General features: G+C 52.2%; 3 protein-coding genes across 4 annotated transcripts in view; 2 read left to right on the top strand and 1 right to left on the bottom strand.

Annotated features, from left to right (window-relative positions):
* The window catches only part of FHIP1B (FHF complex subunit HOOK interacting protein 1B), a 620,510-nt gene that overhangs the window by 416,228 nt on the left and 188,182 nt on the right, over positions 1-16,100 (top strand). The gene's annotated exons all lie outside the window — the stretch shown is intronic.
* CCKBR (cholecystokinin B receptor) overlaps positions 1-16,100 on the bottom strand; it is a 540,140-nt gene that overhangs the window by 429,041 nt on the left and 94,999 nt on the right.
* APBB1 (amyloid beta precursor protein binding family B member 1) lies at positions 798-15,793 on the top strand. 2 transcript variants are annotated; one of them, XM_042460257.1, is made up of 14 exons: positions 798-958; positions 3,158-3,332; positions 4,957-5,013; positions 6,707-6,798; positions 7,420-7,480; positions 7,832-7,969; positions 8,553-8,680; positions 9,539-9,544; positions 9,914-10,028; positions 11,207-11,291; positions 11,622-11,705; positions 12,255-12,370; positions 13,761-13,937; positions 15,103-15,793. In XM_042460257.1, exons 3-14 carry the CDS (start codon positions 4,966-4,968, stop codon positions 15,268-15,270), a joined length of 1,218 nt encoding a protein of 405 aa, XP_042316191.1. In that variant the 5' UTR covers positions 798-958; positions 3,158-3,332; positions 4,957-4,965; the 3' UTR covers positions 15,271-15,793. The 2 variants fall into 2 exon arrangements, with proteins under 2 accessions (XP_042316191.1, XP_042316192.1); XM_042460258.1 differs by lacking the exon at positions 9,539-9,544.

The raw sequence follows: 16,100 nt of genomic DNA, 5'->3' as shown, positions 1-16,100 counted from the left end.
TGCCACTAGACTAGCGTACGGGTTCAAAGCTTAGCAGAGGGGCAAAAGGCATTCGGGGAATCTGATGATTGGCATCCCTTTGGCAATTTTGGGCCTGATGTGGGAAGACTTGGAGGAGGCCCTGGATCAGCTTCTGGAATGTGTGAGGTGATGCCTCTGAGCATGTACAGAATGCCTTTCAGTTTTAGGAGCCCCAGGTGGGTTCACATGGGTGGGAGGTAAGAACCTGATCCGTAACCTACTCAACTGACAACGGTCTTTTCTTCTTCTGCGGGCCCCTCTGCCCCCCGCCCCAGCGCCATGTCTGGCTCCCTGAGCAAGCGGGGGCGACCTGGGCCAATGACAATGCCTGCCTGGGCTGAGCCTCTCCCTGGTCCCTCCACCCTCCGTGGGCCAATCCTGCCACAAGGGCCACTGTGCCTACAGCTGCGCCGAGCTGCAGAGCGTGGTACTGGGGCGGCAGCCACCACCGTCGCATCAGGCAGCCGCCCCCCGTCTCGTCCTGCCTGGAGGAACCAGCCAACAGCAAGTGGGTGAAGGATGGGCAGAACCAGTTGCGGCAGGCAGCAAGCGGGCCGGGACCAGAACCGCAATGAGCTGAGCCCGACACTGCCACAGAAGGAGCTCAGCACCTCCTCCTTCCCCTGCCTACAATGCCAGGGAGGAGAAAAGGAGAAAGACGGCGAAGAGGAAGAGGAGGAGGAAGAAGAAGAGGAAGAGGAGGAAGAAGAGGAGGAAGAAGAGGAAGACTCTACGCCGGTCCAGAGCGAGCCCGTTGACGGAGTCTGAGGGCAGAGCTCAGAGCGGGCTGTTCCCCGGGGCAGCAGCAGTGGTGGGGATCAGGGCCGCAGTGCCAGCCTCCTCTTTGGCATGCGCAATGGCACCGCCAGCGATGAAGACTCCAGCTGGGCCACTCTCAGCCACAGCACGCCAGCTGGTAGCTCCCCCGAGGAAGCAGGTGTGTGGCAGGGAAGGGTGCCCTCACCTGGGCATTGCAGGGCAAGGTCAGGGGCTGAGGTGGGGGTGGCAGGACTAGAAGGGTCTCACTTTCAGAGTCTGAAGAGGACAGAGGGGTCCTTGGCTCCCCAAAGTTAAGTGTGCACATATGGAGACCCTTTCCCTGCACCGAGGTTTGTTTGTCCAGATGGAGCAATCTAGTCTGCCTGTGAGAACGTAGGCTGCTTAGTAAGTGAGCCAAGGTGTGGTGGCAGGGAAGGACGCCCTTGGGGGCAACCGGCCTGCCTAGATCTGCCCCTCACATGCTTCTGTGAGCCAGGGTGGCGTGAGACGACCACAGAGGGCTGATGTGGGGCAGAGGTGGCAGCAGCAGTAGCATAGTCTGCTAGGCCTTGTAGTTCCTGACCAGCTTTTCCCTGAATGAGTGAATGATTCTTCATTGTGGCATGGTGGAGCGTGGGAGCGGTGGAGTGGCTGGCAGTGACAGAGTGACTCCTTCACATCCTTGGTGCCTGTTCCCGCCTCTCCCCCTTCTCCTTCTCTTTTTCCTTCCATCCTCCCTCTCTCCTCTTTCTCCTCCTCCTCCCTCTCCTCCTTCTCCTTCCCTCCTCTTCCTCTTTCTTCTCCTCTCCCCTTCTCCTTTTCTTCTCTTTCCTCTTTCCTCCTTTTCTACTCCTTTCCTCCATCTTTTTCCGTCTCCTCTTTCCCTCCTTCTTCTCCTCCTCTTTCCTTCTTCTTTTTCTCCTTCTTCCTTTTCTTCCCATACCTCCTCCTGGGAGCATGCCAGGCGGGTCTTGGATGGGTCCTTGGCTACGGTTTCCTCCTGGCAGCTGATGCCACCCTGGTGCCACCGGGACATCTCTGGGGATGATGCCAGGCGATGTCTTTTCCTGCATGCATGCACGTGTGGAAGGGGAGGGATGTCCTTGCCATTATGACCCCATTCTTCCCCCCAGAAGGTGTGCCCCCAGCAGCCATCCCCCGGGAAGGTGTGTTTTAGTTGTGTGTCGTCCTTGCCTGTCCCAGGTATAATCAGGTCGTGGCAGCAGATGGGGGCAGCCAATGGGGTTGTGACCCACAGGAGGAGACAAGCCTTGAACAGTGCTTTTGGGTGGTGGGGGGAGGTCCCAAGGTGAGAGCAGGGAACATAAAGGGGATGGGCTCTGGAGATGTTTGTTGTTGTTGTGTTGTTGTTGTTGTTTGTTATTATTATTATTATTATTTTCTTGTATTCCAGCTTTCTACCAATAGAAGAGACTCAGGCGGAAAACAGCAAATTTAAAGCAATACAGTTAAAAACTCAAAAACTAAAAATGTATATTTTAAAAACAAACAATTTTTGAAAGTTAAAACAGTTATGAATTAAATGTGATGTTTAAAAACTCAGGTGCAAACCTTAAGATTAAATCGCACAGCTTTTAAATCCCAGCCCTTCTCATTTTTGAAAAGGCTTGACGCACAAGAATGTCTTTTCCTGTCTGAAAGGAGAGCAGGGACAGGGCCAACCTGGTCTCTCTTATGAAGCATTTGCAAAGGCTGGGAAGAGAGCCACAAAGAAGGCCTCTCTTCTTCCCACCAAACATGCCTGAGAAGGTGGTGAGACAGAGAGAAGGACCACTCCAGACATCTCAACACTATGGGCTCATAAAGGGAGATACGATCCTTCAAAAAAAAAAAAAACCTGGACCCAAGCCAAAGGGTTTTATAGTGTTGTGCTGGCTATCTGGCTGCAAAGCGAGCAGTGGAAGCAGAATCCCCAACCCCATGTCGCTCTGGAGTGATGAGAAGGGTGTGACTGTGGTTCCTGACACCCTTCAATGTCAACCACCATACACCATTCTAGGCCATGCCAGGATGCCCAGGGTGGGGTGGGTGGGATGCTGTTCTTGGTAGCTCACCCCACAGACTTCGGCAACTGACCCACTTGATAGGGTGGAGTGGATGAGGCTATGGGGAGCTGGTTCTCCCACATCAGGAGCAGGAGAGGGACGACGTGGCAGCTTAAAGCGGGGATAAGAAATGCATGGGGGGGGGGGCTTGGACCACCCCATACTTCCCCATCTGCACAGCCTCTTCTTCACCCTCTCAAATCCATTTTCATTGCTGGAACTGGACTGGCTCATGGGGGGGGGTGAGGAATTGGGGGGGAAGATGGAAGGAAGCGGGTGCTCCCTTCAAATACATTGCATTGCATCCCTAGATTCCTTCGGGCTTTGCAATTCCCTGGAGAACGGACTCTGATCTCCCGGCGGGTTGGATGCGAGTTCAAGACACCTCTGGCACCTACTACTGGCACATCCCAACTGGCACCACCCAATGGGAGCCGCCTCAGGGAGCGGAGACTCAGCAGGAACACCCCTTCCAAGGAGACGCAGGTGAGTGCAAGGAGCAGGTATGCACAGGTGGGGACCCCCTTCCTCCCACCATGGCAGGTCTTGACTGCTGGTGCGGCTGGGGCCACCCTGGAAGTAGCTGGAGTGGAAGTCATGTTCTTTTTCTGAGGGAAGGACGGTGCTTGCAGGCCCTCTTTCACCCCAATTCCTGGGGGTGCTCACCTGAGCTACCCTGCCTGCCTGCCACATTCTGTCTGGGCACTTTCCTTCTTTGGATGCCCACCAAAGTCTCAGCTTGAGCTGGTTTCAGAACCCACTCAGCCTGATCCGGTGGGTTAGATTATAATAATGATAACTACAAGATTGTGAGTTCAATACCAGCCGAGGGCTAAAGCTCGTCTCAGGTTTGCATCCTTCCTTAGGGTTGCTAAAATGAGTACAAAGGTTGTTGTGGGCAATAGCTTACACATCGTAAACTGCTTAGGGAGTGCTCAAGTGCGGCGATAAGCATATAGAAATGCCCTTGCTGTTGCTGCTGCTGATCTTTGAAAAGTTTTCAATGCCAGGTTTGTCTGTGTGTTTTCAGGGAATTTTTGTACTTTGAGGACGTTGTTTTTTGTGGGTTTCGGAAGTGAGTGGGGTATGTATGATTGTATGTGTGTGTGTAGATAGATAGATAGATAGATAGTAGATAGATAGATAGATAGATAGATAGATGATAGTGTGTGACCCAGGGAGGAGTGATTTCCCATTGATCTGACCATCAGACACTCAACAGAACAATACACACGATTAATATGAAAATCACTCCTCCCAACTAGGTCACCAGTATGTATACACACACACACACACACACACACACACACACACACACATTAACCCCACTCTCTCTCTCCATGCCAGCATTCTCTGAAGATGCCGCCACAGATGCCAGTGAAACATCAGGAATAAGCCTTCTAGAACAGGGCCACATAGCCTGAAAAACCCACAAAAGTCTATGGATGCCAGCCGTGAAAGCCTTTTGGCTTAACATTTGAGGACGTCCTTTGCAAATAACAGTTGGTCCCCTTATCCATGGATTTTTTTATCCACAGATCACGCATCCACGAGTGAAAATATTTAAAAATATATTATTTCAATCAGCAAAATTGATTTTGCCATTTTATATAAGGGACACCACTTTACATGCCATTATATTTAATGGGACTTGAACATCACAGATTTGGTATTTCGGAGGGTCCTAGAACCAAACCCAGCAGATACCAAGGGCCCACTATAATCATTTGCACAAAATCTCTCTTTCTTGCTTTTGGTGAAAAACAAAACAAATACATTTCTGCTCAAAAAACAACAAATTAGAGGCCTTGTGTGGAAAGCAGAGTATTTTGTGGCAACTGAATGTTTTACACAAATAATCCAGAGATGCCAAAAGTCTGGGTTGCCAATTTCTTTGCGCTCTTCCTCCCCCTCCCACTATTTGAAGGTGGCTTCCATGTAGTTTACTAGGGCATCCCCCTCCCTCCCTTTGGGATCCCTGCAACTCTATGGGTTGGGGAACCCCACAGAAGGGGAAGGAGTAGACTGCCCCATAAATGGGGAACCAGGGTTTTTTGGGGTGGGACTTTGCTTTTGCCGCTTTGCTCAACTCTTCTTCCTGCCCCCACAGCTCACCTGGATGGACTTTGGGCAGGCTGAGCCCTCAGAGGAGGCTGACTTCTGGAAGGTGAGGGGGCTGGATGGATGGCAGGAGGACCATCGAGAGGCTAGTGGAGGCCAAACTAGACTCTCCCCTCTTGCATTGCCAAAGGCAAAGGGTTCTGTTGGATTTGGAGCAATAACCACAACTGTGTGAAAGTTTTAAAGCATTATTATTGCAGTGTGCCTATAAGTCATATCCATCTTATGGTGACCCTAAGGTGAACGGGGTTTTCTTGGCATGTTTCTTTAGAGTGAGTTTGCTATTGCCTGAAGCTGAGAGTGTGACTTGCCCAAGGTCACCCAGTGAGTCACCCAGTGGGCATACATGGCCGTGCTGGGAATCGAACCCTAGTCTCCAGATTTATAGTCCAGCGCTCAAACCAGTGCACCACACTAGCTCTATAATTTAAGTTATTGTTACAGGAGGCTAATAAAGATTGCACATGCGTTTTCTTATCTCCTCATTCTGCTGTTGAGGGCCCTTGTAATCAGCAGCATAGATTCCCCATGCCATCAAAACCCATGCCAGCTAGCTATCCTGGTCTGCAATGGGCCCTCCTTGGCTAGTTCTGCTGGGGTTTTTATAGGCAAAGCCATACTGGACCATTATATACTATGCCAGACTGGTGCACTTAATTAAGTGTCTCAACGATCCATGCCACATTGATAAAGGAATGACTGTTTGCCCTCTTACCATCCGGCATGTGCCCTGGCAAATGCCCTGTAGCCATTGCTCCTCTCATGCCAAAGCTATAAGCATGGTCAGCTGCCAAGATCATGAGCGAGGCCAGTCAAGGAGCAAAAGCACAGAGGTTTGGGAGGGCTAAGATACAAGAGAAAATGGGCACCTGCCACCTTATGCCTCCTCATGTCTTGCTTCTTTCGGTGATATCTACTACATTTGTCCCCCATTTTTTGTTGTATTTTTATGATCATTTAAACAAATTCTTTTCAACATACAACAGTATAAACTATTACCTCACCCATTGTCCACTCAATCACCCCATTCAACTTGCCTCTTGCATTTAATGAATTACACTCATACAATAACCATTCACTACTTCCCTCTCTACAATCTCAGAGATATCTTCATTGCAAATGCCTGTTATCTCCCTTGTTGTTGCCATGATAATATTTTTAATGGAATATCCCATTTTGCATATATCTATATCTCTACATGCCTGCTCTCCCACCATATTAATATGCAGAGGGAATACATGTGGACCTTCACATTTCCACATGTGAAACATTTCCAAACCATTCTTTCATGCTGATACTGCTCCTACCCTCTACCATCAACTCACACTTACATCTCCTAGAAAGTTTTCTCCCCATTCCTGAGATAGATACTCTTAACGCTTTTCTCCAATCATCTGAACATTTCTCCAGGTGCTTATTCTGTATTGATCTTGCTAGTTTGGCCATTTGAAGCACATCTAGTATTTTTAACTAACCAGTCTTCTATTAATGGTGTTTTTTCTGATTTCCAAACTCTAGCCATTATCATTCTTCCAGCAGAAATCATCTTGGGTAATATTCTGCCATGTTTTTGTTCCAGTTTGGTGTCTGACATATTAAATAATAATAATAAAAAACTTCTGGTTTAAACTCTGTTTTTATCTGCAGAATCTAACTCAACATATGATGAATGTTAACCCAAAATTTCTTCACAAGTCCACCACATATAACACTTGTCTCCCATTTTTTGTTCATCCCAGGAGGTCCCCTCGGAGGAAGAAGGGGAGGCCACCCCTGAGGCCCTGTCGGATGAGGGCCAGACAGCTTTGCGCTTGGGGTCCCCCACCATCCGGTGAGTCCAATGGGAAATGGGGGAGAGGGGACCCTGAAAGTGAGGAACACTTGTAGCTCGTTCAGATCCAGACCTAAAAGAGTCCCTTAGCAAGCCAATGGGGTGGTGTTGGCTTCCAAGCGCCCATATGCCAGTTGGTGTGAGATGCACAGAAGAACCCCCATGCCACTAAAAGTGCCCCTTTTGCCACAATGAGAAGTTGGGGGTTCTCAGGTTCCCCCACGTGGTTTCCTCTCCTCTGCGTCTCTGCTGGCAGTGGGAGGGGGGCATCCAGGAACACCTAGGGGCAATTTTCTGGGGTGGGGTGGGGGATTAAGACCCCCTCCTTCCATTGGGTGGTTTGTGGGAGGCATTTGAGGCAAGGAAGGTCCCAGAGAGACTCCTGGCAATGGGAGGCGAGGGAGCAGTGGATAGCTCTTGTTGATGATGGCCCCTTAAAGAAAGAGAGGGCTCAAGGGGCTCATTGCCATAATGCATGTGTGTGTGTTTGAGCCTTCTGGGCTTCTGTAGCTCGGGGTGAAGGAGGGAGGGAGAGTGAGGCACTCTGTACATGCTCTGAGGCTTCCCAAGCTGGGGCTGAGCCCTGACTCTTCCCTTCCTGGCCCTCTTTGCCCTTTGCAGGTCTCCTGAGGAGGAAGAGGGAGAAGAGGAACCTTTCTTGGACGTCTCCCAAGGGTCTAAGGTAATGTTGCATGGGGAGAGGGGTCAGGGGGCATACTTCCCCAGGATTGGCACCATGGGCACGTGACACCCTCAGCCTGGCTTTAGCGACTTTGGCCCAGAGACAAAGAGGGTGACTAGGACAGAGCAGGCACTGAGGTGGGTGGGGAGGTGGAGGAAGCATTTAATGCCTAATCCAGAGCCCCCCATTTTCCAACTCCTGACCAGGCGTGTCTTCCTCCCCATTGCAACCCCCCCCCCTTTCTACCTGTTTTGGGGAACGGGGGCCAGTGAGAAGGAGGGGGCAGAGGTATTCCTTCTGTCCTCACCTCACACCTACAAATGCCCCCCATGCCACCATTCTGTGCGGCAGTGCTTCCTGGTGCGCTCGCTGGGCTGGGTAGAGATGACAGAGGAGGAATTGGCCCTGGGACGGAGCAGTGCCGCTGTCAATGGCTGCATCCGGCAGCTCTCTGGAGAGGGATCCCACTCCCGGGGCAACTGGTTGGAGGTGAGTGTGCAGGGGGGCATCAGAGAAGGGCTGCAGATCTCCCCCAGGGCTGGAGGGAATGACAAGGCAGAGAGCGGGGGGGGGGGGGGGGGGGGAGACTCCACGAGGAGGAAGGTCCTCTCTTGGGGTGACCTGAGAGCCCCCCCCCCACTATCACCCTTCCCCAGGAAGAAGGGCAAGAAACTCTCTGTCCCTCCATCTTTGCAGGACCATTGGGGGTCACCTACTAAAGGCCTTGTGCCTGAGGTTGTATGCAGTGGCATCATATGGTGCGGGAAGTGGGGCTACTGGGGGCAGAGCTTTTAGAGTAGGGCCAAAAACTCCTCCACCTTTCTGCCCCATACCACTGTGCTTGTGAGTAGATGGCCCAGGGCAGGGAGGTAAGAGAGCACCTGGCCAGGTGCCACCCTCCTCAGCAGTGTCACCTGGTGCAGACTGTACCTCCCGCATCCCCCTAGTGACACCACTAGTGTGTGGGGCACAGGATTAAACAGAAGGAAAAGATGGAAGAGAAACAGGATGGGGGGCTGCTGGTGTTTCTCTTGAGCCCACTGAGCCTCTTGACACCTTCCCCCCTGCACAGGGCAAGGCCATGCTCCTAACCCTGGAGAAGGAGACCCTGGTATTGCTGGACCCGGAGAAGCAGACGGTGCTACATAGCCAGCCCATCACGGGCATTCGTGTCTGGGGTGTCGGGCGGGACAGCGGGAGGTAGGTCGCCTCTTGTATCTGTATGTTTGGGAGGGAAGTAGATGGGTGGGTGCTGGGTATTGTGGGCACCCTTAGGGCAGAGGAGATGCTGGTTGGCAGAGGGCTCTTTGCCCTGCCAGCCTCAGGGGGGGAAGGCATGCATGATGGGGGCTTCTCAGTGGCTACCCCCAGATAGTGGAAATCCCTTCCATAGGAGTCGAGACCTTTTCATGGTGGGTGCTTTGGACAATTGCTGACAAAATGGCTTCTAATGGGGAGGCACCCCATGCTTTTTTCAATTTGAGTGAACATTGTAATTTACAGTATGTAGAGAAATATTGTAGCACATAACTGAAAGAAAGTTGGCAGCGTGAGCTGTCATAGACTTCCACTTCCTCAGATGCATTTGGACTTGCAGCATGGAGACCTACGTCTACGAAAGCTCTTGCTGCCAAAGTCTTCCTGTTAGTCTCAGAGGTGCTACAAGACATACTGATTTTACAGACTAACACGGCTATATCTTTGAACTGTAATTTACAGCCAGCCCTCTGTATCCATGGTTCTCTTTAATCCACAGATTCAAGCACTCGAAAATATTTTAAAAATATATATAAATTCCAAAAAGCAAATCATTTTGCCATTTTATATAAGGAACACTGTTTTACAACACCATTATATTGAATGGGACTTGAGCATCCACAGGTTTTGGTATCCACAGGGGGTCCTGGAAGCAAACCCTGGTGGATGCCAAGAACCCACTGTATTTGATTGTGCCCCTCACTGCCACCCCAGCTGCAGACCTCTTCTGTCCTCTGACTTGCTAACTTTTGGTACTTTCTCTTCTCTTCCCCCTCCCTTATGCTTCACTTTGGGATGCAGGGAGAGGTACGTCCAGGTGCCCAAAATTCTGTCCCTTACCCCCTACCCCTACTTTCAGTTCCTCTAGAGATACTGCCCCCACTCCTCCAAAAAACAAATAAACAAACCCAGAATCATAGGAAGCCTGTGACTGTGAAGGTTGGACAGAGGCCCTGAAGAGTCCTTTTGTTTTACACGTACACACTCATGCATGCATGCACATGTGCATGCACACCCTCCTTGCCCTTCCCAATATTCATTTGTGTGTAAAGGGCTCATTAGGAGCCAGGATCTTGCTCTGCAGGGGGAAGGCTTGCTTGACCCCTCCTGCATGAGCATTGGGGAACTCTACCCCACTGATCACCACCAACCTTCCCTTTGGTGTGCCTCCCACAGAGACTTTGCCTATGTGGCCCGTGACCAGTTGGCTCAGATGCTCAAGTGCCACGTCTTCCGGTGCCACACACCAGCCAAGGACATTGCTACTGCTCTCCATGAGATCTGCTCCAAGGTGAGATGGGGGCTCTTTCCCCATAGCATTGTGCCCCCCCCATTCCAGATTGGGCATTCCCAGCTGCCTCTGGAGTGGGAGAGGAATGCACCCCCACCTTGGCATCATCTTGCCTTCACTCCCAATTTCTGTCCCCCCAAACAATTCCTGCCCCAGCCTTGGTCTTCCTTTAGTTTCCAGGTCTGTTCCCCCCCCCCCCCCCCCACCCCGGCGTGTGGGGGGGCTCCAAAACGACAGAAAGTAACTTTTGGAGGCCAGCCAGGCTGGTAGGGCACAATCGATGCACCCGTGGCCCAGAGAGGCTACTTCTGGGGTGGCCAGTAGGTCACTTTTATGTGTGGGGTTCCTGGAGGGACAGCTGTGGCCACTTGAGCTGCTGCCACGAGGGAATTCAGCATCCTGAGAGTTGGCTTTCCCTTCCCTGAGAGGGAGCAAGCTTCTAGTCCTCATTGTTACAAAGAGGAGATTCCCAAGATGATGTTTGTGTTGAGGGTAGCCATTCCACGTTGTGGGAAACTAGAATGAACTGGGCACTATGGTGGAGCAAACATCCTCTAGCTGAAGCATTGCTTGCCTAAGTAGCCTTCTGCTGGTCTACTTCTGGACATCCTCAGAGGCACTCCTGCCCAGATGTCTGTGTTGCAAGTGCTCTCTGGAGCTGTCTGTCTTCACCAATGAGGGTTCAGCCTTGGGGTCTCTCCTGTTAGCCTTGCTCCGAGGAATGACATGGTGGTGCCTCCCCCTAGATGCCCCCCCACACTCCCTCCCCTACCGAGCTCTTACAGGCAGCACTGGTTAGGGGGCCTTCAAGGACCAGAAGCTATTGGGGTGCATGGCAGCAACAATACCCACGGCACCCTCCACTTAGATTTGCTGCCAGGCTTGGCTCCTTTCAAGGCTTTGCCCTCGAATTGCCAACCATTGTAAGGTTGCCTCCCTCACCCAGTCCGTCCCCCTCTGGCCCTATGGGAAAACCCAGTTCAAGCCCTCCCTAAAGATGCCCACCTGGCCCCTGTTTAAAGACCACCCTCAGAGGCAGTCTGGGGGGATGTTATTGTTGGGGCATTAGACAGTGCCTGCCTTCCCCAGATGTAGTGCTGTCATGGTGAGGAGACAGAGTGACCTAGGAAATATGGAAGACCCCTGCCTCACCTTGATCTTCTCCCTGCTCTCCCCAGATCATGGCTGAGCGGCAGAGCTCCCGGACCCCTGCCAATGGGCTCTTCTTGGACCACTCCAAGCTGGTGGAGATCCCCTTCCAAGGTAGGCAGGATGCCCTGGTTGGAGGGAGGGAAGGGGCAGGCAGGGAAGGGGCTCAAATGAGTCTCTTTTCTGTGTCCTGGATCGGGCAGGTGGAGAGGGTCTTCTGGAGGGGCCCAATCACCTGTAAACTTCCGCTGCCATATGGTCTATTTCCCCACTGTAACCTCCTATGCTCACCCTTTCTCTCTGCCCACTGGCACCTCTGGGGGCATTGAGGGGTCATAGAAAGAGAGAGAGGGTAGGGCGGTGGCCAACCTTGGTTCACTGCGGTGGGCCTGGGTGGGCTTTCTCTCCCTCTGCCTCATATTGCCTTTTCCTGTTCACCCCCAGTTGAGTTCCCAGCCCCGAAAAGTGAGTCTGTCCAGAAATTCCAGGTTTACTACCTGGGCAGCATCTCTGTGGCCAAGCCTGTGGGTAAGCAGAGTTTTTTAGGAGAGGGCAGGAGATGGGGGGATGGTTGCTTTGTGCATGAGAACCAAGAGCAGTCTGTGTGTGTTTGTGTGACTGTGACTGTGACTGTAAGAGCTGTTTGGCAGTGGAAAATGCTTCCTTGGAGGGTGGTGAAGTCTCCTTCTCTGGAGGTTTTTAAACAGAGGCTGGATGGCCATCTCTCAGGAGTGCTTTCATTGTGTCTTCCTGCGTGGCTGAAAGGGATTGGACTGGATGACCCTTGGGGGTCTCTTCCAACTCTAGGATTCTATGATTCAATGAATCCTCCACTGGGTGGGCTGGGGTGGGACAGCTATATCTTCCTCCCTCTTCAAAGCAGTTCAAAACATGTTTCTCAAACATTTGGATTCCTTCACCCTTCACCAGTGCTTTCCATGAGCCTGGTAGCTCTGCAGCTCCTCTGGGTGATCTTAGCCCAGCCATTGCTGCTATGAACCTTTCCTCTCCCTGCCTTGGTGGGTTCTTGGGTGTGTTGGCCCCAGCCATCCTCCCTTTCTCTGTTTGGCTCCCCAGGCATGGATGTCATCAACACAGCCCTTGAAGCAGCACTGGTGGCTGGCAGCAAGGAACAGTGGACGCCTACCCAGTTCAGCGTGGCCCCTGCCACCCTCACCCTCACCCACCAGCAGGTCAGAACAGCCCACCTCCCCAAATGCCTCCCCTTGGTGGGTTCCTCGGTGACCCATACAGACAGTCTTCTCTGGGCTCTTTTTGGCGAAGGAGAGCTGTGGGGCAGAACCCGTGCAGCCAGCAGGATTGCCAAGGGAGGTCACTGGCACTTTTGGGAGACACAGCATTGGCACACTTGGCGTACCTTTCCTAAGCATTACTTCCCAGTTTTGGCCCTAGGAGAGAAGCACCCACCACTCCATGGCAGTGACTCTGCTATACAACATACTCTGGATGGGAACTAAAGTTTTTCAGGAATTTATTTACAGTGGTCCCTCCAAATCGGCTGGGGTTAGGGGTGAAGGACCCCGTGAATGGGGAAAAACCGCAAATAAAAAACCACTGTTCTTTTTACCAAAGAGAACAGCTCTCTAGAGATCTCGAGGTCCTTCAGTGCAACTCTGTGCTCAACATCTGTCATAAGTTGTTCATAGAACCATGTGGGTGGACCTACAAATGCCTAGAGAAGTGTTTTCTCAGGGAACTTCTAGGCTCTCCAGCACAATTCTATGGTCATTCTTTGGCAGAGTTGCACTGGAGGACCTACAGATTCCTAGAGAGAACATATGAATCAAAACCACAAATAATCAAAGCCACAAAAGTCAAAGCAGCAATTGTGGAGGACGAACTGTAGTAATATTGTGAAGTGGAAGGCTTTCATGGGCAGCATCTATAGTTTTTTTTGTGGGTTATTTGGGCTAAGTGGCCATGTCAGGGATGCTTTGATTTGGATTTCCTGCATGGCAGGGGGTTGGACTGGATGGCCCTAGTGGTCTCTTCCAACTCTACGATTCTGTGATTCTATGTTCTACAAGAGTTTATTCCTGACGTTTCGCCAGCCACAGATGCTGGTGAAATGTCAGGAATAAACTGTTCTAGAGCATGGCCACATAGCCCCAAAACCCCACAAAAAAACCATGTATTAATATTCATTTTGGCCTTGGGGGAGAAATGCCCACCACTCCATGGCAATGACTCCCCTCCCCAGCCTTCTCTGGATGGGAACTAATGTTTTGCAGGAAATTATTTAAATTCATTTTGACCCACAGGGAGAAGCACCCACCACATCATGCCAGGGATTCCCCCCTTCCCCAAATATCCCCTGGACAGGAACTAATGTTTTGCAGGAATTGATTTATTTAAAAGCACTTAAATTTATATGCGGCCTTTCTCTCAGTGTGGAATGCAAGGCAGCTCACAAATTAAAACAAAATACAGTTGAAAGAATTAACGTTAAAAAGCAAGTAAGGGATTTAAAACATTTAACGAAGCAGGGGAAAGAGGGCAGGAAGTGCATTTGCAAAGGCGCATGCCTGCATTCTGCTGACCCCTCCAATCTCCCTCCTGCAGACGGAGGCTGTGCTGTGTGAGTGCCGGGTTCGGTTCCTCTCCTTCATGGGCATCGGGAAGGACGTCCGCTCCTTTGCTTTCATCATGGCCGCTGCCCCTGGAAACTTCCGCTGCCATATGGTCTGGTGTGAGCCCAATGCAGCTGGGCTGAGTGAGGCCGTCCAGGCTGCCTGCATGGTGAGTGGACAGATCCACATCCCCCTGGACCACTTCCATGTCCACTGATGCCTGGCCATGCCAGTGGACCATTGGTGATGGGGAAGACACAGGGCCAGTGGGATGTGGCAACTGGCCTGCTGCCCTCTCAGGGGTGGGTGATGAAGGGAGACACAGTGGCCAGTCAGGGTGAATCTTCCATATGGCCCTGGGCAGGATGCCATTTGGTCCTTAGCCTCTGGTGACTAAAGGTATGGTGCCAGTTGTTCTGGCTGGCATTTTGGCACCAGCTGAGCACTCCTCCCATAGCATCATGAGAGGGGTGCAATGGCCATGTCAGGGGTGCTTTTTGATTTCCTGCATGGCAGGGAATTCAACTGGATAGCCCTTGGGTCTCTTCCAACTCTATGGATACAAACTGCACCGGATGACACCCCAGAAGGGGGGAGGGGCGTATACCCAGTGAGGTGGTACACTTGGGGGACTGGCAAGGCTGCTAGGTGAGTGAAAAGGGGTGTCACAACCCTGTCTCCCTTGCCCAGCAGCCATGCAAGACCCCAAACGGCCCTACAGAGGTCAGAGCTCTGCCCCCTCTAGTAGTGGGTGCTACTGGAAGGGGCATGCTTTTCATTTGGGGTCCAGCATGTCTGCTGCCCTGATCAACTGTGCCAGACCCCAGCCAGGTGACTGGAGGCTACAGCAAACCCTTCTCCCCAGCAGCAGTCTTGCCAGGGCATTGGCCAGGAATGATAGAATCATAGAGCTGGAAGAGACCACAAGGGCCATCCAGGAACTTACAATCAAAGCACCCCAGTGTTTTGGAGGGAGGATGGTGGGACAGCTTGCCTCCTCGCTGCCCCCCCCCCCATGACACCAACCACAGGAATGCCACTGTCCTACTTTTTGACCTGAATGTTTCCAGTTAGCAGCTGGGTTTTGCCTTGGGGGGAAGAGCCCCCTTCCAGAGCCAAAATGATTCTGGGCAGGGCCTGCAACATTTCCAGCAGGCACACTGTGTGCTTTTAGGGGGTGTCTCCAAGAGTGGGGATCCTGACCCTGAATCACTGCTTGCCCTTATATGCAAGATGCAATGGTGAAGGAAGGTTGGCTGGCAGTGGCGGTACTGCTGTGGGTGCTCCCTCCTTTACCTGCCTGCATTCCTCCTCCACTTCTTCCTCTATTGCAGCTCCGATACCAGAAATGTCTGGATGCTCGGCCTCAGACCACCAGCTCCTGCCTGCCAGCTCCTCCGGCTGACTCTGTGGCACGACGCGTGGGCTCCACCGTCCGGAAGGGTGTCCAGACCCTGCTGGGGACCCTCAAACCCAAGCGCCAAGGGGCTCAGACACCATGACCCCCTTCCTCCCCTTAGGAAATGTGGGGACCACCCATCTGCACACTGGGCTTGCCTCCCCCAACCAGCCACGCAGCTCCTCCCCCCCCCCCCCCATGTAAGCAAGTATGCAAGGTGTGTATTTATGAGGAATGAGTGTGTTTCCGCAAGTGAAGAATGAATGTGTTACCTTTTCAGAGCTGCTGGTGGGGGGAAGGTGGCTGGGAGTCGAGGAAAGTCCATTATCTAGGGCACATCATGTGCCACCTCTGCTAGGGCAATGCCCCTGCCTCTGCCCTGTTGCACGTGTGCAATTTAATCAGCTGCTTCTAACTGAACAGGGAGAACAATGAGCAGGGCTGGGGAGACAGGTGTGCCCCACTCTGGAGGGGCCATTGTAGGTGTGCATGGAGGGGTCCAGCCACCAGCCAGTCTCCCCCAATCTAGGACTGAGCCCTTGCTGAAGGGGGGCTGGCTGCTGCCTCTGCTTTAAGAAGAGAATTCTGTGTTGTACTAAATTCATTAATAAACTCTGTTCCCATGACTGTGAGGCTTCTGTGGACTGACAGAAGGGGAACGGGAGCGCTTGGGCACTGGGGATAAGGAGCAATTGAGCCTTTTCTCTGTAGCTGTGGGGCAGGGGGATTGAGAAGTCACACATGGGAATGCAACTGGGCAGGCCAGAGAGAGGCTGTCTGCAAGAGAGAGCCCCTTATTGGCACCTGTGGGTGAAAAAGAGCCCATCTGGAGCTCCTTCCAGGAGGGGGGGGCATCTGGGGCTGCCCCAGTCAGAGGGTGGTGCTGGACGTTTCCGGGGGGCAGCTCCACAGTATTCCTGAGCACAAGGAGCT

The sequence above is a fragment of the Sceloporus undulatus genome, chromosome 3 (assembly GCF_019175285.1).
Source record: "Sceloporus undulatus isolate JIND9_A2432 ecotype Alabama chromosome 3, SceUnd_v1.1, whole genome shotgun sequence".
NCBI classification, from domain to species: domain Eukaryota; kingdom Metazoa; phylum Chordata; class Lepidosauria; order Squamata; family Phrynosomatidae; genus Sceloporus; species Sceloporus undulatus.
The sequence above is the reverse complement of the archived record's forward strand: the minus strand, read 5'-3'. Positions and strand labels throughout refer to the sequence as shown.

Excerpts from the sequence above, each read along its gene's own strand:
- APBB1 (XM_042460257.1), top strand. The coding sequence starts at position 4,966 with ATGGACTTTGGGCAGGCTGAGCCCTCAGAGGAGGCTGACTTCTGGAAG. Across the intron at positions 5,014-6,706 it reads AGGAGGCTGACTTCTGGAAG|GAGGTCCCCTCGGAGGAAGA; the intron begins GTGAGGGGGCTG and ends TGTTCATCCCAG. Across the intron at positions 7,481-7,831 it reads ACGTCTCCCAAGGGTCTAAG|TGCTTCCTGGTGCGCTCGCT; the intron begins GTAATGTTGCAT and ends TCTGTGCGGCAG.